A 21,422-nucleotide genomic window follows, 5' to 3' on the forward strand; every position below is an offset into this window, starting at 1 on the left:
GATCAGCCCTAAGCATCCTAAAGCATCCAAGAAAAGTGTGTATCCAGCCTTTGTTTGAAGACTGCCAGTGAGGGAGAGCTCACCACTTCCTTAAGCAGCCTATTCCATTGCTGAACTACTCTGACTGTGAATTTTTTCCTGATATCTAGCGTATATCGTTGTAGTTTAAACCCATTACTGCGTGTCCTCTCCTCTGCAGCCAAGGCGAATGTAAGCCACTTTGAGACTACTTCAAGTAGAGAAAAGCAGCATATAAGAACCAACTCTTCTTCTTCTTCAGTAATATCAGGGCTCTCTCAGCTTCATCTACCTCACAGGGTGTCTGTTGTGGGGAGAAGAAAGGGAAGGCGACTGTAAGCCGCTTTGAGACTCCTTCGGGTAGAGAAAAGCAGCATATAAGAACCAACTCTTCTTCTTCTTCTTCTTGTTCTTCAGTAATATCAGGACTTTCTCAGCTTTTCCTCCCTTGCAGGGTGTCTGTTGTGGGGAGAGGAAAGGGAAGGTGACTGTGAGATTCCTTCAGGTAGAGAAAAGTGGCACAGAAGAACCAACTCTTCTTCCTTCTTGCCTGGTCCAGTCCTTGACAAATCTACAATTTAATGAAACTAGGTTTGGATAGTTTCAGCTGGGTAGCCATGCTGGTCTGCCATGAAAGAACTGAGATTCAAGCCCAGGAACACCTTAGAGACGAACAAGATTTCCACTGTATATGGATTTTTTTTCTTTTGTTGTGGGATATATAATCGATTTTCTGTTTTGGAAAGTTAATAAATTACAGTTGATGCACAGAATTGATGCAGGTTGCAATATGGAACCTGTAGTAATCATGAAAACGAATAATATACTGGTAAAATAGACTCGTTATAACATTTAGAATTTAGAATATTTGAAGAGAGAACAACAAAGATTATGAAGAGGGAGATGTCACAGAGAAATCTTTTGCTTTCTTGTTTAGTTTAGATACCCTGCAATGTATGATTCGTTATATCGAATTCTTTTACACTTATGTATCTCTCTTATACTTTAACTTCTTTCTTGAAATTAAAAAAAAAATCATAAGAGTTGTTTTTTATAATCTGCTTTACACTTTCACTCCTGCCCGAAGGAGTTTCAAAGCGGTTTACAATCGCCTTCCCTTCCCCTCCCTACAACAGACATCCTGTAAGGTAGGAGAGGCTGAGAGAGCTCTAAGAGAAATGTTCTGTGAGAATTGCTCTACGAGATCTGTGACCAGCCCAAGGTCACCCAGCTGGCTGCATGCAAAGGAAGAGTTCTCAAACCTGGTTCTCCAGATTAACTTCTGTCACTCTCAACCAGTACACCATGCTGGATCTCCTAGATCAGGGGTAGTCAAACTGCAGCCCTCCAGATGTCCATGGACTACAATTCCCAGAAGCCCCTGCCAGCATTTGCTGGCAGGGGCTTCTGGGAATTGTAGTCCATAGACATCTGGAGGGCCGCAGTTTGACTACCCCTGTCCTAGATACTTCCTAGCTAGCACACTGGGCCAGGCATGTATAGAAGAGTCAGATATGTACATTATTCAACACACAACCTTTGCCAAAGTTTATGTGCCACATAGACTCCCTTACATGAGTATATACTGTCCTTTTTTGGTGGCTCTCACTCTTCAATTGGCCCTCAGAGAAAGACCAAACCGTCTATTGTGCCTGAATATACTTGGAAGGTTCCCCCTGAGGGAATATAATGGGAGCCTTCCTGAGGTTACTGCCACCAAGGAAACCGAGGCTGCAGTGTAGTCAGTGGGGTCTGAAGTATATGGGAAGACAGCACTGCAAAAAAAAGATTTAGATCTCGTCTGCTGATGTCAAGTACAGATGGGATTATGGAAATAAGGTTGTACACAAATGTTATTTCATGTTCTGTTAGGTCCTGTCCCAAGAGTGACAGGGTAAAAGATCGAGAAGTTTATTTTACTGTGTGGACTTTATCGCCTGCCCTTTTCACACAAGGCAGATTACAGAACAACGTGTTTGTTTTGGGGGGAGGAGGGGAAGTCAATTCTGAGCCGCTATGAGATTCCTTTGGATAGTGAAAAGTAGGGTATAAAAACCAGCTCTTCCTCTTCTTATATGTGTGTCAACCTTCTTTTGAGAGGCCCCAGTTGGCTAAGTAAGGGCTCACTCCATTGAAGGACTTGCAGGAGCAACAAGTGCTTTTCCTGGGTGCTGTCCAAGGTCCTGCAGACTCCGTTCCTCAGCCCTGACGCTGGCTTGCACTGCTAGGCAATTTTTACCAAAGAGCAGGCCCCTACAGCTCTTTCACTTACAAAATTATAAAATCATATGTGGAATGGAAAGAACAGACAAACGGAAATGTATTGCATTTTGTTTCCCTTTTAAAGGTGCATTTTATTTTTTAGAAAACAAATATGTGTAAGACATACAAAAATAAAAAAGGAGTCGCATGTCACAATTATGTATATGAAGAACAGCTACTTAGCACAGGGTGTATGAAACAAAAAGCAAGCAGTCAAATTTATTGCGTGTAGCCACTCCAAACATAAAAATAAGCAATTGATCATCTCAACAACGAAGCGAACTATACAGTTCCAAGATCCAATATAAAATCACTATTATTACCAATTACAGAGAATTTAACCAAATCAAGTCTTGCAAATCTGTTCTTAATTTTCATTGCACCTAACGCAAATAAAGCTACACTATGAGTTATAAAGGTAAAGGTAAAGGTATCTCCTGTGCAAACACCGGGTCATGTCCGACCCTTGGGGTGACGCCCTCTAGAGTTTTCATGGCAGACTCAATACGGGGTGGTTTGCCATTCCCTTCCCCAGTCATTACCGTTTACCTCCCAGCAAGCTGGGTACTCATTTTACCGACCTCGGAAGGATGGAAGGCTGAGTCAACCTTGAGCCGGCTGCTGAGATCAAACTCCCAGCCTCATGGGCAGACAGCTTCAGACAACATTTCTGCTGCCTTACCACCCTGCGCCACAAGAGGCTCTTACTATGAGTTATACCAGAGTCCAAATCTGACAATAGCTGGCATAATATCTCAGGCTGTGTGTTCCCTTTAAACTTCTGAAGTTCTGGCCCTGCTGTCAGACCTCCAGATGGCACCTGAGTTTGGATCACTGTTTGACACACAGTGTTGGACTAGGTGGGACACTGGTCTCACCCAATGTGGCTTCTCTTATATTCTCATGTCATCAACTCAGCTCTCAATAATAGGGGCCATGGAGTACGCAATTAATTACTCCTTCTACAGCTGGTTCTCCACAAACGCAGGTCCTTGTTTGAAACGGCACCGCTGCATATCTACCTGCCAAGTAGGCCATCAGCATAGTCTGGAAATGTAAGAAACAAAAGGCGTTTCTCCCGAACATCCTCTACATTATGATTTTTAAAACACTATCTACAAAATACTTCCTTTTGTTGAAGTAAATTTGCATTCAACATTTTGGATTTCAAATTCTATCATTAATAAGGCTAATATTTACATAATTGACTTTATCTCTACATCTCCAGTATTCTATATATTTGGCCCCCTATACCTACTCAGTGTAATAAGTCATCTATCAAAAAAAAATCTGTTATATTTCCTCAATAAGAAGGTAGAGGACATTTCTGCTCAGGATCCACATCCTTCTGTGATTAGAGCCAAGATGCAAGGTTTGGGCCAGACAAAAGGAAATAGTTCGTTACTCAGAGAGTGACTAAATTGTGGGATGCGATGCCAGAGAATGTAATGATGGCCACAGGAAGAAACCATTCTAAAAGGGAATTGTATCAGGGGTGGCCAAACCATGGCTCTCCAGAAGCCCATGGACTACAATTCCCATGAGCCCCTGCCAGCATGCTGGCAGGGGCTCATGGGAATTGTAGTCCATGGACATCTGGCGGGCCATCGTTTGGCCTCCCCTGAGACAGATTCATGGAGAATGAGACTTTCATTGGTTGCCAGTCATGGTGACTGTAGGGAACAACCACGTTTGAACCTCTGTCGCCTCAGAGTATGACCATCTGGTGGAAGAGACGAGTATATCAGACCAGGCCAATGCTGCCTATGCTGTGACTCTGATTGAATCTTCCATCCGCACCAAGATTGTGTTCTACCATTGAGCTGTCCTCTACACACCCCCTCACTTTTCTTGTCTTACATATTTTCATACTTAATTCATTCATTTGTGCCCCACTTTTCTGCTCAGTGGGGACCCCAAGTGGCTTGCATCAGTTTCCTCTCCTTTTGTATCTTCACAACAACCCTGCAAGGTAGATTAGACTGAAAAAGGGTGTGACTGGCCCAAGGTCACCCACTGAGCTTCCATGGTACAAGGGGGGATATTATATATATATATATATATATATATATATATATTTCATGCATGCACAATCTCATAAGGATGTACAGTAATCACATAATATAATGGAAGAAGAGAAGGAGAAAGGAGAGGAAGGAGGAAGAGGAGGAGTTGGTTTTACACCCTGCTTTTCACTAGCCAAAGGAGTCTGAAAGCGGCTTACAATGCCCTTCCCCTCCTCTTCCCACAACAAACACCCTGTGAGGTAGATGGGCCTGAGAAAGCTCTGACGGGTCTGTGAGAACAGTTCTAACAGGACTGTGACTAGCCCAAGGTCAGCCAGCAAGCTGCACGTGGAGGAGGAGCGGGGAATCGAACCCGGCTCTCCAGGTTAGAGGCTGCCGCTCTTTAACCACCACACCACACCGGCTGTCCCATTTTGGAAATGCGCCAGACACGCTAACAGGATAGAACCGTGCAATCCTAGGCAGAGCTACCCGACTCTCTGCCCACTGACATTCATGGGTTTCAGACCGGAGCAATTTTGCTCAGGACCGCACGGTAAACAAAACAACACGCTCTGCACTGTGTCTATTATTTTTAACTACGGGCCCCGCGTGAACCTCCGGAGCAGAGCGAGAGCGCTCGATAAATGCATGAATATTTATTTCTGCGGAGAAGGTTTAGACGCCGGGAAACCTCCTTCACCTCATTGGGCAACGGCACAGCCCGGAGGGAGGGGGGGGGAGTGCCCTTCGCCCTCACCTGCGGTGATCAATTTAATTTTTCCCCTCAAAAAAAGCCCGCAATGCAATACAGGGGGAGAGTGGTGCAAAAGTAACATGGAAGAACTAACTCCTGTCAACAGTGATGAGGGTTGCCAGGCAACCAGGAGGCAGAGATGAGAGATAATAAGGAAGGGGGCCAAAGTCACCGAGGTGTCAGTGACAGCTGGAGGAAGCTCTCCTGAGCCGGACAAGTTAACCCCGTGTGGGCCTGAAGCGCAGGGAGAGAAGCAGAGGAAGCCGAGCCGCCTAGCCCAGCTGCTTGATGGTGCCTGGAGCAGCCTCTCTCGACCAGGGATTCGGGGAACCCTGTGTTGACGACCCTGGAAGGGTTCCCATCACGGGTGGGAGTTAATTCGTTTTTAATATATTCTTAAAACAAATTTGTTAAATGTTTATTGGGTGAAATGACCAAGTGGACATGTACATAGCTGTGCTTCCCAACCATATTCTGTACTATCGTGCCAATTCTGGGGTTTCTCAAAGCCTGAAGAATGTTTCAGGGGTTTCTCAAGGGTAAAAAAGTTGAGAAAGGCTAGCAATGTACACTTTTGTCAAATATCTTCGGGTATTGGGAGAAGCGTGCATGCAAATGAAAGGCAGCTTGGTGTAGTGGTTGGGAGTGCGGACTTCTAATCTGGTGAGCAAGGTTTGATTCTGCATTCCCCCACATGCAGCCTTGGGTTAATCACAGCCCTGATAAAGCTGTTCTGACAGAGCAGGAATATCAGGGCTCTCTCAGCCTCACCTCCCTCAAAGGGTGTCTGTTGTGAGGAGAGGAAAGGGAAAGTAACTGTAAGCCGCTTTAAGACTCCTTTGGGTAGAGAAAAGCGGCATATAAGAAACAACTCTTCTCCTTCAGTAATATCAGGGCTTTCTCAGCCTCACCTCCCTCAAAGGGTGTCTGTTGTGGGGAGAGGAAAGGGATTGGAAGCCGCTTTGAGATTCCTTCGGGTAGAGAAAAGTGGCATCTAAGAACCAACTCTTTTTCTTCTTCCTTCTTCTTCTTCTTCTGTAATATCAGGTCTCTTTCAGCCTCACCTCCCTCACAGGGTGTCTGTTGTGGGGAGAGGAAAGGGAAGTCACCCAATAAACAGCACAACAGGGCTAGCATTAAAGAATCGGAGAACAATGCAAACAACGAAGGGAAAAGGAGACTATGCCCAAAAGAGAAAGAGGATTACAAGCTATATGACAACGCAGCGAACGCAGATAATCCTATCATAATGATTACAGAAGACTGCGATCCTATTGGATTGGAAATGTGCCCTCCTTGGTTACTCTAGCTTTAATCTCTTTTTAAAGCTTCCTCGAATATGATTGTTCTGCACAATGACAGAAACACGGGCACCTTCATGACCTCCGTCGGGCTCTTCCGAAAACTTAAAAATGGCTACAGTCCGGTGATTCCTCACTATGACACACCAGGCTGTAACTCCAAGGTTGGCGGTTCAGTCACAGAATCCTAGAATGGGAAGGGACTAACGAGGCCATCTAGTCCCACACCCTGCTCAATGCAGGATCAGCCTAAAGCATCCAGGACAAGGATCTGTCCATCCTCTGCTTGAAGACCAACAGTGAGGGGGAGCTCCCCACCTCCTTAGGCAGCCCATTCCACTGCTGAACTAGACTCCTAGAATCCTAGAGTGGGAAGGGGCCATACAGGCCATCTAGTCCCACCCCCTGCTCAATGCAGGATCAGCCTCAAGCATCCAGGAGAAGGATCTGTCCAACTGCTGCTTGAAGACGGGGAGCTCCCCACCTCCTGAGGCAGCCCATTCCACTGCTGAACTAGACTCATAGAATCCTAGAGTGCATTTCTGATATGATGCCTCTACAGATACAGCCCAAGACTGCATTCTCCTTCTTTGCCGTCGCATCATCCTGTCTGCTCCTATTTAGCCTACAGTCCACAAGCACCCCAAGTACAAGTACCCCAAGTACAGTCCACAAGCTCCTATTTAGCTTACAGCCCACAAGTACAATTCACACAGACTGCTGCCAAGAAGTGCATCTCCCATCCAGAATGCAGGATGACGACTTTAAACATGGAATGGATGTCAGGACTACAATCCAAACAGCTTCTGCACCTCCAGTGGAAGACACAGAATCAGGGCGTAGTAAGACAAGAGAAAGAGGCTTACGGGAGTGAGGCCAGAATTCCTGGTGCAACAACATCAATGGGCAATTCTGACCAGGGTCCAAGGAAAATGGGCAGCTTTCATCCACTTGGATAAAACAGCTTCCCAAGCCCCAAAGTCATCCACCTGAAGGTACATCTTGATGATGTCAGGAATCAGGCCGAGGTTAGCGAGTAGAGTCTGTGATAAAGGAGCTTCCAAAGTCCAGGCAAAGTAAGGATCCAAAAGAAAGAGTTTATTGAACAGAACTACTACAGCAGCCAACGTAGGCCAAGACTCATTGGGCAATCGTCTTGGCAGAGAGAAAGATACAATGAACATTGGGGTATACTTATAGGGGGGACCGAACATGGGGGGGGGGGATGAGGACTTGAAATGGCGGGAAAGGAACATCTGCAAAAAGTTACAAAGATTCCCAGCTGAGCCAGATGGCCCAGCTTTTGATCTAAACTAACAGTCTGTTGAGAGCCTCTTGTGGCGCAGAGGGGTAAGGCAGCAGACGTGCAGTCTGAAGCTCTGCCCATGAGGCTGGAAGTTCAATCTTAGCAGCCGGCTCAAGGTTGAGTCAGCCTTCCAACCTTCCGAGGTCAGTAAAATGAGTACCCAGCTTGCTGGGGGGTAAACGGTGATGACTGGGGAAGGCACTGGCAAACCACCCCGTACTGAGTCTGCCATGAAAACGCTAGAGGGCGTCACCCCAAGGGTCAGACATGACTCGGTGCTTGAAGACAGGATACCTTTACCTTTAACAGTCCGTTGAGACTCCAGTGAAACAAGCAAGGTCACTAAAAGCGGAATAGGTAAGGATGCCCCACCGAGGGCAGCTTTGGTATGCAAATGGGACAAGAACCAACACAAGGATTTATGGATTTATGACACCCGGCCTGGAGGAGTCTGGGAGAATGTGGTTGGAAGAGGGGGCATGAATCGGGGTTCATGACAGATGACCACTGGCTTTTCTGGGCCAGGAAAGGGAACAGGCGGGAGAAAACCATATCTGTTGGACATCTACCTGCTGTGCAGTTCAAGGCAAAGAAACGCTGCCAGGAAAAGGAGTTCAAATTCTAGCTCTCTTTGATATATTAAAAAAAAAATGATGGGGGAGGGCAGCAGAGGAAAGTCGCCTGCAATCCAGCATCCCCCTCCCCAGGCCAGTTCATTATTATTGTTCAACGAAGCAAAGAAAAAGGCAATTAATTCATCCTAAGCATTCCACCTGAGGCGTCCTTTCTTACGGGGGATCAGAGATTGCGCAACATTTCGAAAACACATCCACTCAACATTAATAGCTGGCAATATTATTAGAAGATTTTTTAAAAAATGGTTTTGGCTCCAATCCATAGAAGGACCGGAGTTGTGTGCCCAAGAGGAAACCCCTCTTTTGCACCACCAGGAAGAGAGAAAGCTGCCTGCGTTCCTCTTGCCCCCCTCACCAGATTGCTCCTCGAAGGAAGCCTACGACACAGGCTTGCATGCCGAAGGCCGTATCCTGCCCAGTTCTCGCCTGGAGCCTGGCACTCCAGGGTGGGACAGAAGGAAACCAGCACAGAAGCTCACAGCAGATGGTCCTTCTGCTCCAACGTCAATTTTTTTCTTTTTAAAAAATCTGCATTATCTACAAAGGGAACAGGCCCACCATGCGAAAGGTTAGAAGGGTTTCTTCCGTGTGCATCGTGTACATGGGTGTGCTAGCTATTCCATTTGCCTTTGGGCCACGGAGTCTAAGAACAATCCTTTCACGGAAGGGTATAATCCCTCGAAGGTCACTTGGTGATTTACATCTTGACCGAGCTTGCTAAAGCTTGCTCCTATTGACCGTCGGCTGGCAAAGGAGGGAAGAATCAAATTGTCAGGACGATGTGTTCTGAAGGGCAAACTTCCTACGCAGTATTTTTTAATGGTAAAGCACTTGACCCGCATAATTGACAAATGACATCTGTATCCCACCGTTACTCCAAGGAGTATCCGCACAACTGTCTGCAAGAACAATGGCAGAGAGAGGTGGGTGGGCCGCGAGAACAGTGCCCCCGCCAAAGCTGAAGGAGGCATGCAGGTTTGCCAATTGCCCAGAAGCACATAAGCCATTTGGGACCATCACCGTGGAGGAGGCAGGGTGGAAATAAATTAAACAAACAAGTAACATGTGTGAAATCAGTGGGTTCCAGAGGAACTGAGTGGCCCCTGTGTGAGACTGGATGCTGGACCAGAGGGATCACTGGTCTGATCCAGCAGGGCTCTTCTGATGTTCTTATGAAGGCCCCAAGCTCTCTGTCTTGCTGTTGGCCCTCCAGAGGAACGGGTTGGCCATTGGGTAGGACAACTGCTAGACTGGATGGACCGCCAGTCTGATCCAGCAGGGCTGATGTTCTTATGGAGGCCTCAGCCTCTGTGTCCTGTTGTTGGCCCTCCAGAGGAACTGGTTGCCAGTATGTGAGACAGGATGCTGGACTAGATGGACCACTGGTCTGAACCAGCAGGGCTCTTCTGAAGTTCTGATGAAGGCCTCTCTGGCCTGTTGTTGGCCCTCCAGAGAAAACGGTTGGCCCCTGAGACAGAATGCTGGACCAGAGCAGGCATCATTGTAGGTAATGTTCAAGCATATGCTCTCCCAAAGAGATATAACTTTCTTTGGTCTTTCTGCTGCCAATGACAGAAACGGTAGTGTGTGTTCCCCTCACACATCCCCATTAGTAGCCCAGCCTAGCTCATCTGCCACAAGATTAAATTTCAGAGGGGCAGAGCCAGAAGGTGGGACAGTGGTGAGGTGGGTACTCTCACCATGGTCAGACCACACCTTTCCAGAATTCCACGGTGACATCTTCCCACCTCTAGGGCACTACACAGGACAGCCCGCATGGCACAGTGGTTGGGGCGTCGGACTAGAATCTGGGTAAGTCAGGTTCTAATCCCCATTCTGCCATGGGGGTGTGGGTCATTCACACATTCTCAGCCTAACAACCTCACAGGGTTGTTGTGAGGATAAACAGAGGAAAGGTGAACAATAAGAAAGACATTAGTTCCCCACTGGTGAGAAAGACATGAGATAGATGGGTTGGTGGGTGGATGGATGCCTGGTGGACAAGCTAGCAGATATCAGCAAGGGTAAGGAGGAGATTTATACAATGGGTTGCCAATCTCCAGGTAGGTCCTGGATATCTCCTGCAACTGGAAATTACCTCCAGGCAATAAAGTGGGTGCTTTGAATAATGGACTCTACTGAGTCCATTATTACCCCACTGAGGTCCCCCCTCCCCAGGTTCCATCTTGTAAATCTCCAGGAATTTCTCAACCAGAGCTGGGAACCCTAAGTCTGTGGTCTGATACAATGTCTGGGCACAAGAGGAACCTTTTCATGACAAAATAAGTGTTTTCCCCTCCTTTCCTACTAGCCATTTTCATTTTGGGCACACATTCAGGGTTAGTTTACTTCACATGCATGCACTTCTAACTCAGGCACCCTGGAATGGAAATTTATAATTCAGATCTTTGACATCTTGCAACTTTATTAACGTAGAACTGATTTTGACCGAATCAGCAAGGGCATAGCCTCTGGAATAAGTCTGAATTTTAATACAATTTGAATGCAGGAAAAGAACATTTTAAAGGTCTGTTTTCCACGGCTGCCCTCTCCCCAAAAGGGTCCATCAAGTCCAGAATTCCATCTCACATATTGGCATACTAGTTCCTCTGGAGGACCAATAACATGGCATATGGAGGCCTCCATAAGAACATCAGAAGAGCCCTGCTGGATCAGACCAGTGGTCCATCCGGTCCAGCATCCTGTTTCACAGAGTGGCCAACCAATTCTTCTGGATGGCCAATAACATGGCATAGAGGCCAAAGCCTTCTGAAGAACATCAAAGGAGCCCTGCTGGGTCAGACCAATGGTCCATCTAGTCCAGCATCCTGGCTCACACAGTGGCCAACCAGCTCCTCTGGAGGTCCAAAAAAAAAGGGCATAAACTGGAATGCAAAAACAAAAAGGGGGGAGGGGCCTAGAACTGGAATCATAAAAACCCAACTGGTAACAGTTAGGACCTACAAAGTATGATGTCCGTATTGTTAAAATTATATTACTTTTATTGTGCACCATTTTTACAAAACAACTGTAGGAATTAAAAACATAACCAGCCCATAGGCTATTGTAAACCAGTATATTATGCATTATGTGAAGCAACAAACCAAGGTATTTCGGCCCTTGTAGGTCCCTCTTCAAAGGTCTGGTTTCAACACACACCCGTTCTTAACACATCAAATATGTACAGCAGCCAATAAAAGCTCCAAAGAGGAAGCTGTAAAGTATCAGAGTCACTTAATGAAAAATGTCTAGTTTTCAGTCATTAGCTCTCTTCCAAAGGCTGCCCAAAATTTTCAATGGTGTGTTTCCTTATTAACACACTCCTTGGATATATGTTTTTAATTCCTACAGTTGTTTTGTAAAGATGGTGCCCAATAAACGGAATATAATTTCAACAACCATAAACTGGAATGCTCCTGGAATTACAGCTCATCACCAGAACGATCCCCCGGAAGAAAGGGGACATCTGGAGGACAGATTCAATCCATGACATCATGGACTCACCAAAGACTCACCAAAGTTCCACAAGGCCAGCAGCTAAGAGCTCTTCTGCTTGGCTTTTAGTTTGTTGGGTTTCATGTGCTAACGCTGCTGTTTAGTTTCGTCTGGATTGTGTTTTTAAAATGTGGTTTCGTAATGTTTTAACTGTTGCTAGCCCTGAAAACCACCTGGTAGCCCTTCTGAGGCTCCACCCCCAAGCCTCCAGGAATTTCCCAAGGCAGAATTGACAACCACAAGAGCACAGCCAAGGCAAGTAATAGAAACTTCCTGGCAGGCCGTACAATCTATCTCAGCACAATCTTCTTCTTCTGTAAGGTCCCTGAGTTCCTTGGACATAGACCCCGGAATGGTTGGATGATTCTAAGACAGCTTGGTGAAGTGATTAGGAGTGAGGACTTCTAATCTGGTGAGCTGAATTTGATTTCCACATGCAGTCACCTGGGTGACCTTGGGCTCGCTACAGCACTGAGAAAGCTGTTCTAACCGAGCAGGAATATCAGGGCTCTCTCGGCCCCACCTCCCTCACAGGGTGTCTGTTGTGGGGAGAGGAAAGGGAAGGCGACTGTAAGCCACTTTGAGATTCCTTCGGGTAGAGAAAAGCAGCATATAAGAACCAACTCTTCTTCTTCAGTAATCTCAGGGCTCTGTCAGCCTCACCTCCCTCACAGGGTGTCTGTTGTGGGGAGAGGAAAGGGAAGGCGACTGTAAGCTGCTTTGAGACTCCTTCGGGTAGAGAAAAGCGGCATGTAAGAACCAACTCTTCTTCTTCTTCTTCTTCTTCTTCTTCTTCTTCTTCAGTAATATCAGGGCTCTCTCAGCCTCGCCCACCTCACAGGGTGTCTGTTGTGGGGAGAGGAAAGGGAAGGCGACTGTAAGCCACTTTGAGATTCCTTCGGGTAGAGAAAAGCGGCATATAAGAACCAACTCTTCTTCTTCTTCAGTAATCTCAGGGCTCTCTCAGCCTCACCCACCTCACAGGGTGTCTGTTGTGGGGAGAGGAAAGGGAAGGAGAATCTAAGTCACTTTGAGAATCTAAGTCACTTTGAGACTCCTTTGGGTAGAGAAAAGCGGCATATAAGAACCAACTCTTCTTCTTCTTCAGTAATCTCAGGGCTCTCTCAGCCTCACCCACCTCACAGGGTGTCTGTTGTGGGGAGAGGAAAGGGAAGGAGAATCTAAGCCACTTTGAGACTCCTTTGGGTAGAGAAAAGCGGCATATAAGAACCAACTCTTCTTCTTCTTCAGTAATCTCAGGGCTCTCTCAGCCTCACCTACCTCACAGGGTGTCTGTTGTGGGGAGAGGAAAGGGAAGGAGTTTGTAAGCTGCTTTGAGGCTCCTTCAGGTAGAGAAAAGCAGCATATAAGAACCAGCTCTTCTTCTTCAAGCCACTTTGCAACGCTGGTTAGAATAAAAACCTCCAACGTTGACTTGACCAAAGACTGTGGCAAGACAGGAGAGAAACTGATGGTGGGCTGGCAGCACTTACAACTCCAGATAAATATGGTTTCCGAGTCTCTGAAAAGCTGTCCGATGAGCTACGTTTCGCAGGAAGGTGGAGCCAGCAGTTTATAAGCGCAGCAATCGTCTCCCTCTTTCTGTCAGAGCGATCAGAGCTTTAAAATCCGTTTGGCAACACACTCTGGCCCCTGCTGCCACCTTCCCCCCCACCCATATTTTCCATATCCTCTCTCTCCCCCACATGTCAAGCTCTGTTTGTTACCAAGACCAAGTATTTCCTTTTCTGTTCTAATGTTTCCTGTGCGATCCCTCCTCCCAGCTTGTGACTTGTGACCACGTTGCTGATCGAAGGTTCCCCGTTGCTTTTCTTATTTCTTCTTCCTAGTGGCAAAATGCTCAACTTAACAACAGAGGGGGGAAAGGGATTCAATGAGATCTGCTGGACCATTTCCCAGGATAATTTGTCTGCTTCCACTCCGGCCCACCCCTCAAAATGACGGTGCTGCTCACTTTGAGTCGCTCAACAAACTGGCATCCAGGCCACGTTGTACCAGCATCCTGTCCAAAAATTACCCTGAATTCGGTTCAAGAAAAAAGAAACCAGATACAGGATTTCTTGCAATAGTCCACTGAAAACAATCCACATTGGCACAACAATCCGGCTTTGTGATTCCCTGAGGCAGCTCCGAATTAAGCCACAAATTCCAACGAAGCTGGAACACAGCAGACGTGGGACACTCAAGACCAATACCAGTATAAAAATATAAAAAATAGCCACATTTTAACTTTTATAGACATACATAAAAATACATCCCGACATTTCCCACCCACTTGGAATGCGTTTTGCAAGGGAATTTTACTGTGTGAAAGGGGAATACCAACCTGCAAACAATTGCTTCAGCACATCAAAACTGTACTGGAGGCCCCCAAAGGGAAGAAAATACACAGACTTTACCTTCCTCCCCTGCAAATTGTCACCTATGTGCCCAACCAGATGGGGACCCACGATTAGATTGGGAAATGCAGAGGCCAGGAAATTAGCATCAGTAGTGAGATAAAAGTCCTACGTCCCTGTTGAACCCGGCCATGTTTAGATAACACACTTTCAATGCATTTTAGAAGTTGATTTTCCTGTTCCACACAGGAAAACCTGGCTGCGAAAGCACACTGGAGGTGCATTATCCAATGTGTGCGGAATGGGTCCAGATCTCTACGGGGGCTACTGGATTCATATTTAGCTGTTCTACTGCAGATTAACAGGTCTACCTCTAAAACAGAACGAAATAGAAATATGCTGTTTGCCCCCCCCCTCCCATGTCCATTCAAGACACTTATGCTGCATCCGTCTTCTCCCTCTAAATTCTGTTTTAGGCAGGCGATCAAATATAGAGAAGTGGGTGGGAACGAGAGAAATCTCTAATTCATGCTTTCTCAGCCAGGATTTCATGAAACCCTGCGGTTTCTTGGCGGCCCTGGAAGGGTTTCCCAAATGGGTGGGAGCTAATTTTTTAATACCTTTTTAAGATTTATCAAATATTTATTGAGTGATATGACCCAATGTGATATCACCCACCCCCCTCCCATAATGGCCAATGAGGGCCTAGAGGGGGTGGGAAGGGGAGGGGCCCCGGATGGGCATGGACACAGCTCTGCTTCCCAACCGTATTCTCCACCATCACACCTCTTCTGGGGGGTTTCGACGGCTGATGAATGTTTCAGGGGTTTCCCAAGAGTAAAAAAGTTGAGAAAGGCGGCTCTAATTCCTGCCTTGTCCCAACAACACAAAAAATGACAACCTTGCCAGCCGATGGAAATCACAGACAAGAAGAAAGCTGACAACACGGCTGTGTGCAAATGAAGAATCTTCTTTATCCTTAAACAGAAAGGCCAAAACAAGATCCGGTATATAACTCATTTTCAGGGATAAGTCTCTTCCTCCGTGGCTTGGGTACCTGAAACATACCAGATCTCCTTTTGGCACTTCTGTTTAAAAATAAAGAAGATTCTTTGTTTGCATGCAGCCATTCCATCAGTTTTCTTCTTTGTCTGTGTTTTCCTGAAACACAAGCAAAACCTCTTGGGGAGCCCTGGCCTTGAGAGGTCTGCTTTCCACTCTTCTTTCTCTGTTTTTTAAAGTCAGTCCTGATGAGGAATCCTGGTGGTTCAAAAACTTACATGGTGGTTTGTACTCATTTGGTTACCACCACCACCAAAGGGTGGATATTTCTCTTGCTTGGGCCATTTTGCATGGACCAGGACAACTGTACAATTCTTCCAACTCAGGCTGGCAGAACCTTGCCCAAAACAAAACAAAAGCCCAGCTCTGGCAAGCTCCCACAGCTGTCTTGCACCTTCCCCATTACCTGAAAAGCGCATTTTGTGCCGATTTCAAGTAGCCAGGTGTGGTGAAGCAGAACGATGCATCCCAGCACAGAAGCCTGGCGACAGAGTCATTCCTAACAGCTGAATTTGATGACAGTCCTTAACACGCTAGACTGTGAAAACAGCTTTTTTTAATATATAATATTGCAATTTCCACAATGCACCCTAGGAGGCTACGCTAACAGACCGAAAGTTCCCATTCAACTATTGTTTCTCCTTCCCAGCTGAAGCCATTACCTGGGAGACGGTGCCGCTCGCTCTCTCCGAGCGAAATAAGGAGGCCAAGCCAGGACTCCTCCAAGGAACAAGATCTGAAGGCGCTGACTGGCAGTCGTAGCTTCCAGCCTGGGGAGAAACCACTCAAGAGCACGGCGGGAGACGGGTTTCTTTTCCGGCTAGCGAGGAGACAGCAGCGCTGACCTAATAGGACTCTTCCTGTCGGTATTTTGCACAATTTGGAGGCCTGCGGAGCAAGCGGTGAAAGGGGGCCATGCACATCCAGGGAAGGATATTGAGGGTTTTGCGTCCTATTCTTTCCAAGCAATCGTGGGATGGAGGCTCTCTCTCTCAGGGGGCTGTGGCCACTCCTTCTTGGCCCTGGAAAAGCAGGGTACCTGATGTGCCACAAAGCCAATTTTTGAAAGCAGATCTCTACCCATCTCTCAGGGGCACCGGGACACAGCAAAGGCAGCAGGACGGAGACAGGGAGGCGAGGCAGCTCTGTGAGAGGGCCAAAAGGGAAACCCATCCCTTTGAAGCTTCTATATTGAGGACTGGGAAGGACCATAAACCTCTGACCGCAATCTTCAATGGCACTGGATATAATTGGGGAGGGGGGGTCTCTTAGACCACCTCTGCTCACCCTGCTTGCTGCAGCTTCCTGAACCACACCAACCCTGACGCCTGCATCTCCTCTTGTTAATATACAAATGTGTACATTTCCTTCCAGCTTGGTATACTGGTTAACAGCACGGTGAGCCGAGTTTGATTCCGCAGTGGTTAGACTAGAGCACCGTTACAGGGGCCAATCTCCACTTGGCCATGAAACTCATGAAGTGAGCTTGGGCCAAATGTTCTGCCTTTGCCTCTACCTAGCCTCCCTCTCAGGCCTGTTGTGTGGATAAAAGAGGAGAGAAGAAGATCATCAACTCCTTGGAAGAATGATGGGAGTGAAAATGCAATAAGATGGGAATCCTCACAGGTACGTCAGCTTAAGTAGTAAGACATCCCTAGGAGTATCTAACAGAGCAATCCCTAGGAGTATCTAAAAGAGGCAAATTCTTCAATAACCCTCCATGTTCCTTCATGGTTGCTCTCGCCAACTGGATCCAACAGATACAGAGATTTTAGAACCCTTTGAGCCAGGAGAGAAGAAGAGCTGGAGGTTTTGTACCCTGCTTTTTACTACCCAAAGGAGTCTCAAAGCGGCTTACAATTTCCTTCTCTTCCTGTCCCTGCAACAGTCACCCCGTGATATTCGCAAGGCTGAGATAATGTCATGTTCCCTGTCAATTTCCTTTCCACTTGGCACAATAGCAAAAGCGACTTATTGAAGATGTGATACAAGGCTCATGAATATTCCTGCTAAAACTGATTTGACAGGCAACACACTGGTTATGATGACCCCAGGCTCCCACTCCCTACTGACATGAACACGCTCCAGTTAAAGAAGGCGGCCCTCTCCTTTCTCCCAAGGAAAGGGCGGGTTCCCCGGACACACGGAAAGTGTGTGAAGCACCCAGGTGCATATTACATCATTCGTACCCAGCCAATCGAGGCAGGCCCCTTGGTAACACCCCATCTCCCTCTCTCCCACAAGTTCATCCCCTGTGAAAGAATTTAAACAGGACGAACCCCCCAAAGCAACAAAAGTGGCTAGAAGCAGTCATACAAACCCAGGACTTGTTTAACAAAAACTGAGCCCAACAGCACCTTTAAACAACAAAGATTTATTCAAGGGGTGAGCTTCCGGGTGCAGGCACTCTTCCTCAGAGAAAATGGAACAAGGATCATAAGAGTACAAATATAAGACAAAAGCAAATGAGTGGCAAATTAGGAAACTGTGTCATCCCAATTATGCGGCGTGATCATTCTTTGCTAAAACAGCTAATCAGTCCTTTTGAGTTCAGTTGTAGTTCACAAAAGCATTGGAAAAATAAAAATGTCATTAGTAATTAACGGCAGACACTGTCCCAGTTGTTTGTTACATTAACCAGCAACGACAAGCTATAATGGACAACTCACCCATACCTTACGAAATCCAATACCAAGTGACCATGGCAGAAGATGACAGGAAGATTCGGACAGAGAGCTCTGAGACAACTGGGAATGTCGCCCAGGTCACCCAAGGTCGACCAGCTGGCTGCATGCGGAGGAATGGGGAACCAAACTGGTTCTCCAGATTACAGGCCACCGTTTTTAACCATGACACCAAGCTGGCTCTCTTGCCACCTTGGCGTCCCTCACAAGCCAGGTCCCCTAAGTTACTGGGGGGTTCCTGATTGTCAGGCGTGCAATGAAATTGCTCAGAACTCCCCCCGCCCCCCATGAGCCCATTTTTAAAATCAACTTTTTCTCCACTAGGTTGCTTCAATCTTCTGAAGAAGTGAGGTGATTCTTGAAAGTTTGCCCCTGGAAAACCTTCTATCCGTGCTACTGGCCTTGAAATCTACCTGCTCTGCTGGCACAGTTTGCAGCCTAGTGATACGGAAAAAGCGTTTTTTTGAAAGCAGCCCTCTTCTGCAGCTATAAGAGCTTGCTACGCTCCAGTGGGTCTCTTAGCATGAGAGCTGGTTGTATGTATGGTTGGAGCCCTTGAAAATCCAGAGGTTCTTGCAAAGAACATCTGGCCTTGCTTCCCACAAAGGAGAGCAACTGCAGTTACTCAAACCTATTCCTCCTTGCTCCTTTAAGGACAAGCCTTAGGAATCTCAGATCACAAACTTCCAGCACCAGAGATTTCCCCCACAAGCGATTAGACCCCCCCCCCCCAAAAAAAAAAACTATTCCAAGGGCTGCCAGTGGCACCACCCCTGGAAAACCCTTTGGCCAGTCACAGATTTCCTAAGAAATTTCCACCATCCCTGTCAGATCCAGAGTGCAAGTCTAAGTAGGTCTCCTCGGGAGAAAGCCCCACATTAGTCCACAGGGCTTGCTCCCAGGAAACTTCAGCCTCTGCATATCACCAAGCTGACCCTTTCTGGGGCTGGTTTGCTCTTGCAGCTTGAAAATTCGATTTCCCTCCTCTTTGCAAAGTTTCACAGCACCTGCTGAAAGGTTTTTTTTGGGGGGGGACGGTTCAAAGGTTGGATGCAGACCTTGTACATATTTGGCAATAAGTTGGGGGGGGAGGCTTACTCCCTGGCCAACATGTTCAGGACTGGAACCTTCGGGCTGAAAACTGCACTGGCCGATTTGGAAGGAAGTTCCACCTGAAGTTCCATCAGGCCTCCTGCCCAGTTGACGGTGAAGTTTATTTTATTGTACTCATTCTCCCCCCAAAGTGGCCTCTTCCCTTTTATTCTCACAACAACCCTGTAGGGTAAGTTACACTGAAGCCCTGCGGCAGGCCCAACGTCACCCAGCAAGCTTCTATAGCTGATTGGTTCCTATCCTCACAACAACCCTGTGAGGTAGACCAGGCGGGGAGGTGCGCCACCGAAACCACGGCCCAGTGGGGCTTCGACCTGGGCTTCACCTGCCCATGCCCGCCGAGTCCAGTCCCCGGGCAGCCGACCTCTCCAGCGCCCGGGGAAGAAGAGCCGGCAGCCGGGGGCTGGTGAGGCGAAGAGGCGGCGCGGGGCTCGGCGCGGCCACCGGAGGAGGAGGAAGAGGCGGCGGCGGTGCGGGCGCGCTTCCCACGCGAGGAGGCGCCTTTCCCGGGCGCAGAACTCCGCCGAAAACTTCCCGCGTTCGGGCGGGGCAGAGCGAGCGAGCGAGGGAGAAACCACCTGTCTGCTCCGGCGCCGGCGCCGCTCCTGCGCGCCCGGCCTCGCCTCGCCTCGCCTCCGTGGCGGACCGGGCATCGGAGCAGGCGCAGCGGCACCTGGGCAGCGGCGCCCACCGGCCAAGCCCGCCAGGGACGCCGAGCGAGCGCGCGCCAGGCAGAAAGGGAGGGAGGCGGGCGGGACGCGGCGTGGCACGGCGAAGCATGCCACTCGCACTGACCTGGCGGCGGCTGGGAGGCGGCTGGCTGGCTGGCTGGCTTTCTCCCTCCCGGGCGGGCTGGGCTAGGCTCGCGGGAGCGGCGGCGCCCCCTCCGTCCGTCCGTCGTTCCCCGGGGCCGGCTGGCAGCCGCGGGCGTGTGGGCCGCGCCTTGGCGCAGGAGGGAGGCGGCGGCCCCGGCAGCACCTGCAGCCCAACTTGGGCAGCCGCTCCGGCGCGCCTCTCCGGCTGGCTGGCTGGCTGGCGGGCGGACTGGCCGGGCGGCTGAGGCGGCTGCCGCGAGGGGGCTGCGGGCGGGCGGGGGGAGGGGGCCGGCATGTGCAAAGGGCCCGGATGTCGGTGGCTCCAGCCTGCCCCCTCCCTCCTTTCCAGCCGCGCTCCCCCGCCCAGCTCGCGCGCTCGGCGAGGAGGCGACGCTCCAGCGGCACCTTGGCAGGGCGCGTCGGAGCGGGTCTCCTCAGGAGCAAGCCCCACCTCAGCCCCCCACCCCCCCGGGGCTGCCTGGAGGAAAACCTTGGGCCTCTGCCCTTTGCCAAGCGCCCGCTCCTTTGCGCGGAAGGTTTGCGCGGGAATGGGCGCGTGGCCACTCGCTTGCCAGCCTCAGCGCGAAAAAAGTTTCGCCGCCGAGAGGGTCCAGTATGGGGGGAGCGCAGCTTCGCGGCGCGCTAGAAACGAGACTGGGGACGGGACAGTGTAAGACTTAGAATGTATCTTTGGAACTCCCTGCGACAAGGGGGGGCACGGGCGAGAGTGGAGAAGCCGGTGCGCAGGCGCACTGAAAGGACTCTCCGAAAATCACGGGAAATGCAGTGGAGGAGCAACGAATCGCGCCTTAAAGATTGAACCAAATCACGGTGGCCCGCGGAAACCTCTGGCAGACGCAGGACGATTCTGTCTCTGGGGAACGAGCCAGATGGAACCTCCAAGGCCAGGCGCAGTGTATCTTCGGCAACCGGTGGCTGCCTCGCCTGGCCTTCCCAGACCGACCGCTGCTGGAAGCCGAATGTGGACGGGTGAACTTTCCCGCCCTGTGTCGCCTTTCAACGCAGGGGAGAAAATCATCTCTGGATATTGCGCAGGAGATTCCTGAACTCTGAACAGTCCCGAGAAAGAGCGAGGTACCAGAAGACGCGCCGGAGCAAGCACTGGATGTATGTCTCTGTGTGGGGGGGGGGGGGAGGAAAGCTTTGTCCCAATGCTGTCCTAACACGTGTTCTAATACCTGTTCTTCCATAGAATCATAGAAGAGTAGGAAGGGACCTCCTGGGTCATCTAGTCCAACCCCCTGCACTATGCAGGACACTCACATCCCAATCGCTCATCCACTATCATCTGCCACCCCCTTGAACCTTCACAGAATCAGCCTCTGTTAGATGGCTCTCCAGCCTCTGCTTAAAAATCTCCAAAGAATGAGAACCCACCACCTCCCGAGGAAGCCTGTTCCACTGAGAAACCTCTCTGACTGTCAGAAACTTCTTCCGGATGTTGAGACGGATTTTCTTTTGCATTAATTCATTCCCATTAACAGCATGCACTCGGGTGTGGGCTGCTGCCCTAGCTGAGCACCCGGCGTTTCCCAAAGGAAAGGAGGGGGAAGGAAGGAAGATTCGGTCCCCCTTCCTGGAATTCTA

General features: G+C 48.9%; 1 protein-coding gene across 1 annotated transcript in view; it reads right to left on the reverse strand.

Moving 5' to 3' along the window:
• Positions 1-20,160, reverse strand: part of ZBTB7C (zinc finger and BTB domain containing 7C) — a 235,840-nt gene extending 215,680 nt beyond the window's left edge. The window contains exon 1 of the mRNA XM_077346747.1: positions 19,795-20,160. Within this exon, the coding sequence (XP_077202862.1) occupies positions 19,795-20,109 (315 nt within the window). The 5' untranslated portion in view covers positions 20,110-20,160. The remainder of the gene's footprint in view (positions 1-19,794) is intronic.
• Positions 20,161-21,422: the final 1,262 nt, after the last annotated feature.

The sequence above is a fragment of the Paroedura picta genome, chromosome 7 (assembly GCF_049243985.1).
Source record: "Paroedura picta isolate Pp20150507F chromosome 7, Ppicta_v3.0, whole genome shotgun sequence".
In the NCBI taxonomy this organism is placed as follows: domain Eukaryota; kingdom Metazoa; phylum Chordata; class Lepidosauria; order Squamata; family Gekkonidae; genus Paroedura; species Paroedura picta.